Consider the following 14,318-nt stretch of genomic DNA (forward strand, 5'->3'; position numbering starts at 1 on the left):
AGTACTAGAACCAAAGATAATTAAATAATGCTGAATAGTGGACAATTCCCGACTAGTAAAAGGATAAACTTTTCCACCTAAAAGTATTGAAATCCTGATAACTAAGTGAAACAGTCAAAAAATTATTATTTTACTTCATACTGATTATTTTAAAAATAGCAAAGATGGAAAGTATCTACCAGTATTACTTTTTATCTGCCTGATGAGGAAGCAGAGCTGTCTGTTCAGTGTTAGTATTTCTGATGGGATAGGTGTTGTTTGCGGTAGAGGGAGGGGGGGGGACGACATGTAGAATTTTGAAAACGTAACATAGACATTTTTGCACAATGGCTATTCATGATGGGCATGACAAATCAGAAAACACTAATTTACTAGAAAGCAAACAGTTAAAGACTATCTCGGCCATAATATGTAACCTCCAACCCCTACCCCTGAATGTTATGTTATTCGGTCCTTTTTCTCTGGGAAGATGTGACTTTTTCTTATGAACTTCTCTTCATAGAGGTTTTGGTCCAAAAATTAACTATTTAGAAAAGAATATATGTAGCACCAAGGAGTCCTTGGTGTCACCTAGTTTGGTTGGGGTTTTTTGTTTTGCTTTTTTGTTTGTTTTGGTTTTTGCAGACATTTTATTACCCATTGGTGCAATGTCATCAATGTCAAGTACTGGTGTTATCTAATTGGGAATGAAATATCCGCAAGAAAACTACCAAGTTCAGACAACACTAAGGACTCCACAATTAACTATTTCCAGGAAACCTGGAAAAATATAGGCTTGGTTAATTTTTTACTATATAAACTAACATTCGTAATAATAATAGGAATTATTCTTTATACTATTTATGTTGTTTGTTATTTTTTGTCATGGGTTGTACCAGTGAGGCTAAAACCAATTTCGTTGTATACATGATGTAAAATGACAATAAAGGCTACTACATTCCTAGTGGGCTTGGCAATATCTTATTTACCCTCATTAGCCTGATTTACTGTAGCTCTAGCACAGACCAGTGATAAAAGTAAGCCATTTATATACTATATAAATGTATATGATTCAGTGCATTTAGAACATGAGCAGACCCCTACTGGATCCATCTACTCCAGTAGTCTATTTCCACAGAGGCTAAACCATTGCAGATGGCATTCAGAAGCAGCCATGCTGCCCTCGAGGCTAATATAAACCCAACAAAAAAACATACAATCAAGGTATCAATTTTCTGAAGTATCTACCCCCTTAAGACTTACTTAAGGGAACTTACTTTGAAAGGGATTATCTTAAACAAAGCAGCCCAGATTAATAATAAATACTGTGTGCTTCTCACACATTTATATGCATAGCTTAAACAATACAAAGCAATACCGACTGCTTTCTATTTTACCTGTACGTCAGATGCTAAAGTTTCATAGGTGTCCTTCAAACAATGCCAATTTTGCCTGCCAAGTGTTAAGGCCACACCAGGAAGACTGTATGCACAGTGCTTCGCAATTTCAGTATCAACTGTCTGTGCTCGAGCAGGGTCTGTCATAGATAAATACTGCTCCAACAAAGGCTGAGGTATAATGTCCTGAAGATTAAAAAGAATACTAAATTATTGATAACCATAAATTAAACAAGAGTAAGGCTATACCACTACTAAAAGACACCTGTTCTTTCAGTGTAGCATTCTATCTCTTCCTCCAGATGGCAACCACACAATGCCAGTGTAGAAATATACAATGGGCCAAACATAATCAGTTCTGCAATAGGGAATAATCAGCATCTTCTACACTTAGTCACATATTCTAAATGTCACACCAGTATTCTGCAAAGCCAATGAACTAGATAAAAGGAACTGGAAATAAGTTACAAACCAGAAATAGACACGTTTTGTGTATATAGAATAGAATAGAATAGCAGAGTTGGAAGGAACCTTGGAGGTCTTCTAGTCCAACCCCCTGCCTAGGCAGGAAACCCTACACCACTTCAGACGAATGGTTACCCAATTTTATAATATAGTATTATAAAATTATACACCTTTACAACACTGATAGCAGTGAATCAACCTTTGATATTTCAGAGTTTGGCTTAAATTTTAACATTACACAATATAGTTATTACATTCTGAAATTGGTACAATAAACCAATGTATTTCACAAGTAACGAATAACTGTTCAAGCTATGTTTATTTTTTTATAACAAAATCCAAGGCTGAAGAAAATTCCAAATAGGATAAGTGAAATATTCAATCTGGGTAAATCTAGATTAAGTATAATGCTTTTTTGTAATAAAAGGAGACAAGAAGTATGAATTGGATCTAGAGTCAAAATAATGCCTAGGGCCAGGTTTGAAAATAATGTTTTATCAAGCTTAAATCTCTATACATAGTAATCAAAACATGCATCAGTCAGCACTGAAGTGCAAGAGTTGGTTTAAAAATAGGTTTTTTTAAAAAGTCTCAATTATGACCAGGAATATCAGAAAAATTGGAAACCTGCAATTTTGATTTATCTTCTTCAAGACGTGGATCATTCTCTTGTGCCTCTAAGGCTTTGTTGACATCGTTATGTTGTTCTTCTGACTTCTGCAAAAGTGCATAATAATAAAATATACATCACCATTAAAATGCAATACAACTGAAATGTAACAAAAAATCTATTTCTAAGAACTGAATTACTGTGATAAAAAATACCCAAAAGTACCATTGTATTATATTGCTTCTACATTCCACCTAAACATAAAATTGGGCCAAGTAAAGAGAAAACCAATAAACAACATTTGTTTCATTTGGCTTGGCACAAAAAGCAGAACATTTCAAGCTTAACATTTATTCTTCTTCCCGTGTCAGCATTAGGGTGCCATTTTTAACCTTTTTCTAATACTTCACTGAAGATCTATGAGTGCCCTATCTGCAGGTTATCACGCTTCCTTTATGTAGGTCTCTCCAATCTAAATATTTATTGTGAGAACTTCCAAGGTTCAGTAATTAAAGGTAGTCGTCAACTTGAAACCACAATTTGATCTCAGTCATAGAGCGAAAACAGTAGTAAAGTAAGAATCCCACATGAATGCATCACTTAACGACTGCAATCCTGGCACTCCCGCATTGTGCTCATTAAGCTACTGTATCTTCTGTGTTGTTAAGTGAAGTGAAATAGATGCCTACTGATTTCAGCTTCCCTATATGCACCAAAGGGAACTCCTCTGAAGGATTGCAGGAACAGAGCTTAGACCTTAGGGATTTAATCTCTGTTTCTATAGCCCATCAGAGGTGTTCCCCTGCCCTCAGCAGGTAGCCCTTTCACTCTCAAAGAGCTGTCTGCCAGGAGAGAATTTCAGCTACCCAGCAGGTGGCAAAAGCTTGCCCGCTTCCCCTCTGACTTTCTGGGGAAGCCAGTAGAGAAGATTGCAAATGACTATCACATGACCGTAGGGTGCTTGATAATAAATGCAAAAAGGTTGCCAAGCATCTAGATCATAATCATGTGCATAGCGGAACAACGTTTTGCGATGGCTGATAATGCATTACCAGCTGTAAATTGAGGACTACCTGTAGATAGCTTTTAGGTTATCTTTAATATATATTTGACTGAGTGAACCTTTCAAGTTGCATTTGCTTTCTAATGTAATTTTCAATCCGGTTCTCTAAGAGGTACCTGGCTATAATTTTTTTAAAAAATATGGAAAATGATAGAGGGACAGTTGACCATCACCTGTCCTTTCCCACAACACATATTTACCGCATTTTTTATTATAGTTGGATCAGGTAGATCAATCACATCAGCCAGACTTGGCAATGAAGATAAGATATTCACATCTGCTGTTCTGGAAGTACAGACCAAATTTGGGATGTCTTCTTGATAGGTATCATTAGCTTCCACATTCTGCTTGCTGTCGCAGCCACTGACAGAATCAAGATGGGCAGCTCTGAGTGCAGCAGACAGTACTTGAACCTGAGCTGATTGAATGGAATAAATCCCATTAAGTTTTTAAATACTGCACCTCATTTTCCAAAATGTTAAAAACATATAAAGACTTTCAATAAAACAGCTATGAATAATGAATGAAAATATTGCATACACTGGTTCTTAAATCAGTGAAGGTAGGTTTATTTATGGCTATTGGGAATGTTCAGATCCAGAAATGTTTATGAAGACAGGATGACCTTGGGAGTCGCATATAAACATTTCATGGAGGTTCTACACGTAAGCTGAAAGTGTCTCGAAATCAGAGGTCTACAAAGAGAGTTACAGAGCAAGAATGACATTCTGAGCACTCTTAGTAGCCATAAAAAATATTAAATACAGAGAGACTGCTGCTGAATAAAAATGCTTAAGATTGGCACTTTAAAATAGTTATTTGGAAATCACAAGTTGATCACTTGATTTTGTTTTGCTTAATGAAACGATTTATGTTAAATGTGATTGTGTTGATGAAGCCTAGAGCTATTATAGATAACTGACTGAGTGGAAAACAAGTGGCATTGATGCTCCCTTCATGGAAACACATGTCCTCAATATGAGTCATAATATTTAAAAATTACACTTGGGCAAAAGATCAAGAATGCCAATGGTTTCTTTCCATCCAATAAGATCAGGCAGAAGTCTATGCTATGGGTCCCATAGGGGATGCTATGGGTCCCATCAATCCATGTGTGGCACTGGTGGGTCTTTGGTAGTATGACTTCTCCGTCATATGGATCAGTCACCTTCAAAGATGGCAGTTCTAATCCTGTTAGCCTTCTGAAAGTCATGAAGTCACCTATGAAGTACTCCTGTTTTTTTCGATCTCTGCATATCTCCCAGTTAGGGTGTACCAGAGTATGAAAATATAAGAAATGTGCATGCAAGTCCATTAGAGGGAGTTTTATGACACTTTACTACAACAAACATAAAAAGCCTTTTTGATGTTATTTCTATATTTTAAATTACTTTAATCTATGGTTTCTTTCATGGTCAAAATACCCTGAGATCCTGCAAATAAGACTTTTGGGGGAAAAGCTATCTGCCAAGGCGAATAATGCAATAGGACTGGGTGTTAGGATCTTAGTAGGATTCACTGGGCTAGGGATTTTTTGTCTTTCACTGTGAGTTGTCTTGTGTTGGGGGGGGGGGGATGAAGGGAGGCTCACTGTACACGTTGTATTATGACAATAAAGGTTTGATTTTGGTGGAAGTGCCAGCCAGGCAGTAATGTGTCTTGATGAGCTTAAGTTGTGATTCACAAGTGGGTTGACTTTACTGTGTTCTACCTGGTTTCCTACACTTTTACTGTCTCTTTTTTTTGGGGGGGGGGGGAGAACAGGATGCAGGATCTTCTCTGACCAGTTGAAGAAGTGGGGGGGGAAGCTATTCTCAACTAGAAGATAGAGCTAAAGTGGAGTCGGGAAAGGTGTTCTCCAGCAGATGCCAAAAATTTAGCCCTGACTTCCGACACTTTCTTGACAACTCCATCTTTGATGACTCAGAATGAAATTTTTTATGAGTGTCAGGGGAACTATACAGAGCTCTGAAAATGCTTTTTCTTTGTAAAGAGGGGCTGGGAAAGAACATGCCAACCAAGAGCAGAAATTTCAAGAAGACAACACCACCAGGATGGCTGTTAGTAAAACTTGCCTTGAACATCGGGGTCATCCATGTGCTCCTGCAAACTTTGCAGAACTTTTTTAATTTCACTGCTGGCAACGCAGTTATTATAAAGTGTCTGTGATACCAAGGTGCTGTCATGTTTCTCTGTCTTGCCCTGAAGCAGCTCTATATCTTGGCTTATATCAGGAAGAGGAGGTCGCCAGTATAAGAAAGTATTAAACACATCCTGTCCGGACTGGATTCTTGAGCTAATTTCCTGATATTTGCCGGTTTGAGAGTTTTTAATATCGCTGGTTAAAAAAGTCTCATCTCCCTGAGGTAATATAGTCTGATCTATTCCAAAATTGATGTGTATGGCTGAACAATGATTCTGTGAATCCAAGTGTGACATTTCAGAACAAACCACAGGGGTAAAAGAAGATTCCACTGCCAAAGATTCCAATTTATTTTCCAATGAGTTCTCTGATCTGAGAAGAGAAATACTGTTAAAACAACAATGAAGAAAAATAAAGCCAACATAAACTGAGCTCACCTAAATGTAGTGGTTTAAATACAATTTCAATTATGATAGCCATGGCTTTTCTCTCAAAATTAATCTGCTTCTGAAAACACTGGTGCTTCATAAGATTAAACAAACTTACATTTAACTTGTTTAAGTAACTTCATTTATTTACTAATTACTTGGCCTTCCAGGCCATATTTGCTGTGAGGTCAAGAAATTGACACTGAATTCTAAATTGTCTGATCAAAGAGATCCCGAGATCAAATAAAAGCTTTATTGCACTACTGGGGCTTTTTCACCACATTCAGAAGAGAAGGAAAGTAATAAAAAAAAGTCCAATGGCCCCTGAAATTCTGGATTAAATTTTGAAATATTTTTTTTCAAATTTTGCAACGAGGTAATTTGTAACTGTCTTGCTGTAAAAATGTGTCTTAGATTTACAATTACTACTTAATCTCCAATCTGATATATGCAATTTATTTTCACCATGTTTTCTATGTACATCATAAAGAGATGAAACAATTGGAAAAATAAAAAAAATAAAAATAAAATTATCCAAGCAAATATGAGCGAGAATAAAGTAAATTTCCCATTTCTTTTAGGGGGCATTCAGGCATTTACTGTTCTAATATTACACTTACTGCCTTTTTTTTAAAAAAGAAGAGCTTCTCCAGTTGTCTTCTATTTTAAAATCTAGTTTTCAAAGTTATGATTAAATACTTTCAATTCAATGGCAAATAACTTCTGAAAAAACAGCACACAAGATACTTGCTCATATTGAATAAACTTATTACGGCAATGTAACAGCCTATCCACCATTACAAGCTTCAATACTTCATTTAATAATGTTAAATATGGATTTTCAAACGTATAGTTGCATCACTAGTTATAGTAAATCATTGCACACTCTGAAGACTCTTATAATTATAAAGCGGAGGGAATAATATTTTATTACATAAAGTACTTTTTGAAATGAATATTGAATTTTGAGCTATCAAAAATAGAATCCTTCGTCCTGAGAAATTCAATAACCCCATTAATGACTTCTCAATTGGATCAAAAAATTGGATCAAAAACAGAGTTCTAGTTTCAGGCTACCCAAGTTACCCTTAATGCCAAATCGCTATACCTTGATAGCTTTAAATTTGCACTGTGGTCTGGGCATGGACTACAAGGCCGGATGCTGAGCGTCCCATCCTCTCGAATGTAAAGACCAGCACTGGAAGGGTTTGCAAAAGTAGAAATGAAAGGACCAAGTGATTGGAAAGCAGCTTGACGAACCTAGAATATTGGAAATATAAGAAAGTATAATGGCACTGATACTGTTTAGCTAAATGTTCATGAATTACATGTAATTCAAAAGCGAAATCATCAACTCAGATTGGCATCTTTAATGCCACTTATTTGGTCTTGTTACAAAATCCATAAACTCTAGAGAACAGATGCTCAGTTTCTGCAGAAGAAGAAATGTTATAATTTCGCTGTATTAGTGTGATAGGAAAAAAATAAAAGAACCACCAGACAACCAGCAGCAACATGAGCTCAACTACAACTGTCGATGTAGTTGAAGGACTAGTTTGGGGACAGATCCTTCAGGAGAAAATCTATTTTGTGGTTGCTAAGAGCTGATATCAACTTGATGGTACGTATTCAATCAATATTAGTAAAAAAAAAGTATAATTGCTTCAAATGTGCACACTTTATTTTTAAGGCTACAGGCCATGACCAAAAAAAATGGATTGCAAAAAAAATCTAGCCTTTATTAATAGGCAGCTTTGATTGGAATTAATTTTGTCTAATGTCAAACATCATATCTGTACCTGCATGACACTTCGGCCGCACTGAGCTCTACTGTATTTTTGCAAAAATTTTAAAGACTAGAGGAAAAATTGAATGATAAGATTATTAGAATGAAAAAAGAGCAGAATATTTCCACAAATCTGCAATATTGCTTGCAGTGAACAATTGATTTAAGCTCAACTGCTCAAAATTTAAGGAGGCAAGCATGCATACAAAATCAAAAATATCTATTTGCCCAAACAGTAGTTCCTTTGAGTTTTAATACATGGAAACTACCTGAGTTTATTTTGGAGATATAGGAGCTGCTGAAAGGAGCTAACAACATTGCTATTAAATCAAAGTATACATGGCATTTTTCAAAATATTTTTTTTGTTTTTAGCAAACAAAGGTTCACTGCTTTTATGGAATCACTCTAATTTAAGGTGAACAATTTGACTCTATTTACCCATCTGCAAGGATCACTAATGAGACCGATGAAGAGGGGAGACAGTTTGGTCCTCCGAATCTCAGGAGAAACGGTACAGGAGACAGCCATAAAGCATTCAGCACAAGCTTTCCGCATACTCCAAATGTTATCAGAGCAGAGCTCAAAAAACTTTGGAATCTGCCAAAATAAAGACACAGCAGAACAATTGATTTGTTTGTATACATTATCTTGTCTACTTGGAAAATGTTTACTTACAAATACTGATCAAATTAGCAGGCAAAACATTCATTTAGTAGTTTGTAACAAAGAGTAAATTATTTATCGAATGATTTAATCACAAATGAATGAAAATGTGCACAATCAACTTAGTCTCATACTGAGCAACTCATACTTCTAAGTACATAATGCTGTAACAGAAAGCTCAGTTCCTTGAGAATGTCAGTCTAATTTGAGTCTCTGATTAGAAGCTGACAGCAGAACTTTAAAAATATTCATGTCCTTTTAGCAAAGCTGAAGAAAGGAATATTAACATTAAAGGATTAACCTTGTAAAATTAAGTTACCATATCTAACTAAAGATCAAGCATACTGCAGTTTTAGCCCGAAGAGAGAGAAAAAACAGGAAGGGTGTGTGTGTGGAATTTATAAGCACCAAGTTGGAAGGGAAAAAATAGTTTCCTTAGTGGACCAGAATGGCCAACATACAGCCTATCAGTGTCTTGCAAGCTGCAGCAATTTAAGAAAAGCAGAACTAAAGAAGCCGCTTTCTTTTCTGAATTTAAGAATGAGATTTGGGGTCAACAAAATGAAACTTCTTTTTTCTGGCAATAAATTTGTTTGCCAACCCAAAAAGATTCAGCCATGGCTGAAACTCAAGAGCAACATTTTAAAATGAAGACATATTTTGGGAAACAATAAATATTACTTAATAGTGGAGAAAATAAACATTTGTTCAGCTAGATCCAACAAGTTGTAGTATCTTTGCATTCTACAGTGCTGTCATATATTAAGTTCTGGCAATTACTGGAAGGAGTCGTCTCCAGTAAAGTTTTCCCATTAATCCAAGCATTTCAGAGGAGTTGTCTGCTTTGTATACACACAGAAGACATTAATTTGGTATCCTTTATATGACATAGGTTGCTAGCAGCATGAAATTCCAAGATGTGTAACTTGACGCTCAGATTTTAACATACCAAATTATTTTCTGTGGCTTCCTGCCCAACTGCGCTGCATATATCGCCAAAGCTGGCTGCACAGACCTAAAGCAAAAGAAACAAATGCTTCTTTGTTGCTACCATAATGTTAATCTACTTTGTGTTTCGTTATACATACATACTAACTTAATTATGGACCTTCATAAACAAAAGCCGAATGCTACACCAAAAACATGCACAGGGGTGGGAAAATGTATGCCATGATTAAAATGCTATGTTTTACGTTACTTGCTTCACAGGTCAAAATGGGAACATAGAATGGTGGGATTTATATCATAAAGTAAACATGTGAGAGTCATTATTTGGATATAATCACGTTCTGTACTTTTACCAGACAGTTCTTGTACGCACCATGTATGCATATAATCTCAGTTAGCCCCATTAGAATGAATATTTATAACAATAAGCCCTTCAATGGCCTTCAAGTGTGCATCAACTGATTTGTGTTGGCTATGGCTGAAGTTAGATGGTGCCAGTGGTCAATTATATTTCATAACGGCCACTTTAATGAGAGCGGCAGTTCAAATGTAAAACAAGATAAACTTGCTTTGACACTTATATTAAATAATTTTTAAATGGGGAAGGGGGGGTTTCAATAGTACTTACAAATTAAGTTAATTTAATTCCAAAATTTTATTAGGTATGTTCCAATGCAGATGACTAAATTAGTATAAAATCAACAAATGTTAACCTTCCGGACTTGAAAGAGTTTTCCATCACTGCAAAGCTCACAGAATCGAAGAAGCAGCAAGCGCTCAAGAGTAGATTTGTTGACCATGGATGCCATTTTGCAGATTATCTATTGAGAGAGAGAGAAAAAAATCATTTTTTCTTTATTTTATAATTTTTCTTTAGATTTTTATCATTTCTGTCAAAAATGTATTAAAAGATGTAACTCGATTGGGAACAGTGTTACAGTTCAAGAATAGAATTCATGAGGTGCATAAGTATTAAGGCATGGAATCAGATACAATACCTAAATACGATTCCTTTAAAGAAACAGTGACCACATCTAGTTGATCTCATACTAGAAGTGCTATGAATAGAATAAACAATCAAAGAATCCTAAAAACAACAGATTGCATCCAGCAAAAATAAAGCTGCTCTTGTGTACGGATGTTTTTGTATTAACCATGACTCTGTATGTTTGTGGTTTTCCTCTTTGGAAGGAAGGAGAAAGTCTGGTTTGCATCACCGACAGAAGCCAGAAAGCTAGAAGAGATCAACACACCCCTAATCATATTATACTTTCATGTGGTTTTGGATTGTAAGCAGTTTGGGGAACAATGTTTGCTGAAAAATAAAGTATAAATGGGAGAAAATAAAGTATAAATCATACACTGTCTGACTGGGGGGGGGGGGAAGGTGGGGGGAAATCCTTTTGTACTGTTGTATATCCTTGAAGTCATCATGAGTAGAAGTTGACTGGAGACTGCTTTTGAAAATACAAGAAACGTCAAGAGCAGTTGTAAACATTCCTTTCCTTGCTTATCCACAAAAGCCTCCTTTTCCTGAAGTTTACGCGCATGTTTGCTTTTCTACAATTTCCTATGATATAGGACAGGAGTGAGCAATTAATTTTTTATTATTGAGGGCTGCTCCACCCCGTCAATGCTACCCCACCCTCCACTGCTGCTCTGCCCCTGCCAACGCCACCCTTGCCACTGCTCCATCCCCACTGATGCCATGGGCCGGATTGGGACCATCTACAACAGGGGTCCCAACCTGTAGGACGTGGCCCACTACCAAGCCGTGACCTCTTGGCCACCAGGCCGCGGAAGCATTGTAGCGAGTGATGTGCAGGCGCAAGAGTTGCACAGCGCTTATAGTCCTGTTCACGTGGGCGCTTGCGCACATAAAGCTGCTGTTCCTTCCCCCTCAGGCCACCAACTCATAAGATTGGGGAACCCTGATCTGCTGCCTGTAAAATGACCAAGTCTGATATAGAAAAAATAGCTTTTCATCTCAAGCTTTAGGAACAGACAGCATTCCAAAATCACATTTTTAAAGATGTACAAAATTATTCATTTGGTCGAATGAGATCTCTGCTGAGATGGTAAGACCAAAATAAATTGAACACATTCCTGTTCAAATGACATAAAAGGAGATCAATATTTGGAAAACTGCTGAACATGACAATGACAATGAAATTTAATTAGTACCATTAGTTTTACATAATTATATAGATGTTATTAAAATGCTAGATAAATTCCCCTACTATCAATTCAGAAAAAACAGTCACAATAAATGAGATACCTACATTGACTGCCTCCACCTTGTATTCATCATCACTTTCAGGAGCAGAAAGCTCCAGCAGAATTGGACACACCTTATTTTCAATATCATGTTGAGCAATAAGTTGTTGATCCAGTAATATTAGCAGTGAATCCTGGCTTGCTTTTCTAACCTAACAAAGGAGAAATAATAATAATAATAATAATAATAATAATAATAATAATAATAATAATAATAATAATAATAATAATAATAATAATAATAATAATAATAATAATTAGTTTAAAAAATCAAGAATGGAAAGTTGGCAGAAGAAAGCATTGCATGGTTAAAATTAAAATTAATTTTAATGATACTCCTTACTGGTATCATTGCAAACCAAATTTACAGATACTTGGAAAGAAATGACTTGCCTCCTGTAGAACGGAAAGGATGCTGCAAAAATTCAAGAGGAACAAAGGACCAACTGCTGATTGACAAGCTAATCCTAAAGAATTCAAAGAAAAGACGAACCAAGCTGTTCATGGCTTGTATAGACTATAAGAAAGCATTTGATTCAATTCCCCACAGCTGGATCAAGAAATGCCTGAAAATCTTTGGCATTAGCAGCAACATACACAAAATCATGGAAACTTCAATGAACCTCTGGAAAACAAAGCTTATAATGGAGAAGAACTGGGTGAACTTGAAATAAAGTGAGGCATTTTCCAGGGTGATTTCCTTTCACCCCTACTATTTATACTCTCAATGCTACCACTGACAACCATTTTGAAGAAGGTGAACTGTGGATACGAACTTGCAAAGAAAGGACTGAAAATTTCACACTTGGTGTACATGGATGATTTGAAGCTGTTTGGTAAAACAAAAGCTGAACTGAATTTATTAATTGAAAGCACAAAAGAATTTAGCCAACACATTGGTATGCAGTTTGGAATTGACAAATGTACAACAATGGCAGTCAAGGCAGCAAGGTCCTAGAAGATGATGGAACACAACTTGAGAATGAAGAAATGATAAAGGCAGTAAAACCAGAAGAAGGCTACAAATACTTGGGGATTTTAGAGGCCTTTAACTTAATGCATAATAAAGTCAAGGAATTAACCTCAGCCAAGTACATTCGACGAATTCGCAAGGTATTAAAGTCCAAACTGAGTGGAGGAAATATCATAAAAGCCATAAATACCTGGGCTATACCTGTAATTTGAAACTCTGCAGGAATAATTGACTGGACCCAGATGGGGTTGGACAATTTGTACAGAAAAACAAGGAAGCTTATGACAATGAATCATGCTTTGCACCGTAAAAGTGATGTTGACCGATTGTATCTACCAAGAGCAAAGGGTGGTCGAGGACTCCTACAAGTAAAGCAGACTGTGGAAGAAGAAAGGCACAGCTTGAATGATTACATCCAGAAAAGTGAAGAACCAATGATTAAGGAAGTAAATAAGGAGGCCTTTTGAAGACAACTACGTTAAAAGCTGAATATAAGAAAGAAGCGAGCTGAAAATTGGAAAAGCAAAGCTATGCATGGCCAATACTTGAAAAGTATTGAAGGCAAAGCTGACCAAAAACTAACTTGGAACTGGTTAAGATCAGGAGTACTGAAAAAAGAAACAGAAGGCTTTATTTTGGCAGCTCAAGAACAAGCCTTAGCCACAAACTGCATGAAGGCAAAAATTCAACATGTTACCACCAACAGCAAATGTCGCCTCTATAATGAGAAAGATGAGACAGTCGACCACTTGATCAGCGGGTGCAGCAAAATTTCACAAACTGACTACCTACAACGCATGACCACGTTGCTAAGATTATTCACTGGAAATTGTGCCAAAAGTTTGGATGTGAGTACAGCAAAAACCACTGGGACCATCAGGTTGAGAAGGTTTTAGAGAATGAGAAAGGCAAAATCTTGTGGGACTTCAGAATCCAGACTGACAGGCACTTGGTCTACAATACATAACAATAGTTGAAAAGAAAAAAGTATTGACATTGCAATACCTGGTGATGCATGAATTGAAGATAAACAGCAAGAAAAAAATCACAAAATACCGGGACTTGCAAATTGAGGTTGAGCGACTGTGGAAAAAGAAATCATGTGTTGTCCCAATTGTAATTGGAACCCTTGGAGCAATACCTTAAGGGCTACCTCGCTATTTAAAAATTCTAAATTTCCCTGACTTCAACATTTTGACCCTACAAAAAATCACCCTACTTGGAACAACTTATATCCTCCAATGTTACCTTAACAGTTCCTAGGTCCTTGGCTAGGACTCGAGCTGTTGAGCTACCAACCAGCCCCAAAGCCTGTGAATCTCACGAAAGATTAACATAATAATAATAATAATAATGATGATGATGATGATGATGATGATGATGATGATGATGATGAAATAATATTTTGTGATCAGCATACATGAAATTGATTAAATTACTTGCGGAACAATTAAGTTCCATTGTTATAATCTCATTATCACAAGATTATACATCATGGTATTGCTTTTAAGAGAGAAAAAATATAGTTTTATGGGTACATATGTTTTATCTCTATCCTGGATTGCTGAGACAAGGGCAGCACATG

At 36.3% G+C, this 14,318-nt stretch overlaps 1 protein-coding gene across 2 annotated transcripts in view; it reads right to left on the reverse strand.

The window, feature by feature from the left end:
- LOC309390035 (serine/threonine-protein phosphatase 4 regulatory subunit 1-like) overlaps positions 1-14,318 on the reverse strand; it is a 41,535-nt gene that overhangs the window by 12,910 nt on the left and 14,307 nt on the right. For both annotated transcript variants that reach the window (XM_081949110.1, XM_081949109.1), the window contains 9 exons: positions 11,766-11,912; positions 10,197-10,304; positions 9,485-9,550; positions 8,311-8,469; positions 7,194-7,345; positions 5,590-6,029; positions 3,715-3,932; positions 2,469-2,558; positions 1,377-1,562 (listed from right to left, as the gene is read on the reverse strand). In XM_081949110.1, the coding sequence (XP_081805236.1) occupies positions 1,377-1,562; positions 2,469-2,558; positions 3,715-3,932; positions 5,590-6,029; positions 7,194-7,345; positions 8,311-8,469; positions 9,485-9,550; positions 10,197-10,304; positions 11,766-11,912 (1,566 nt within the window). The remainder of the gene's footprint in view (positions 1-1,376; positions 1,563-2,468; positions 2,559-3,714; positions 3,933-5,589; positions 6,030-7,193; positions 7,346-8,310; positions 8,470-9,484; positions 9,551-10,196; positions 10,305-11,765; positions 11,913-14,318) is intronic.

Source organism: Natrix helvetica, assembly GCF_964273705.1.
Source record: "Natrix helvetica genome assembly, chromosome: 3".
In the NCBI taxonomy this organism is placed as follows: Eukaryota; Metazoa; Chordata; class Lepidosauria; order Squamata; family Natricidae; genus Natrix; species Natrix helvetica.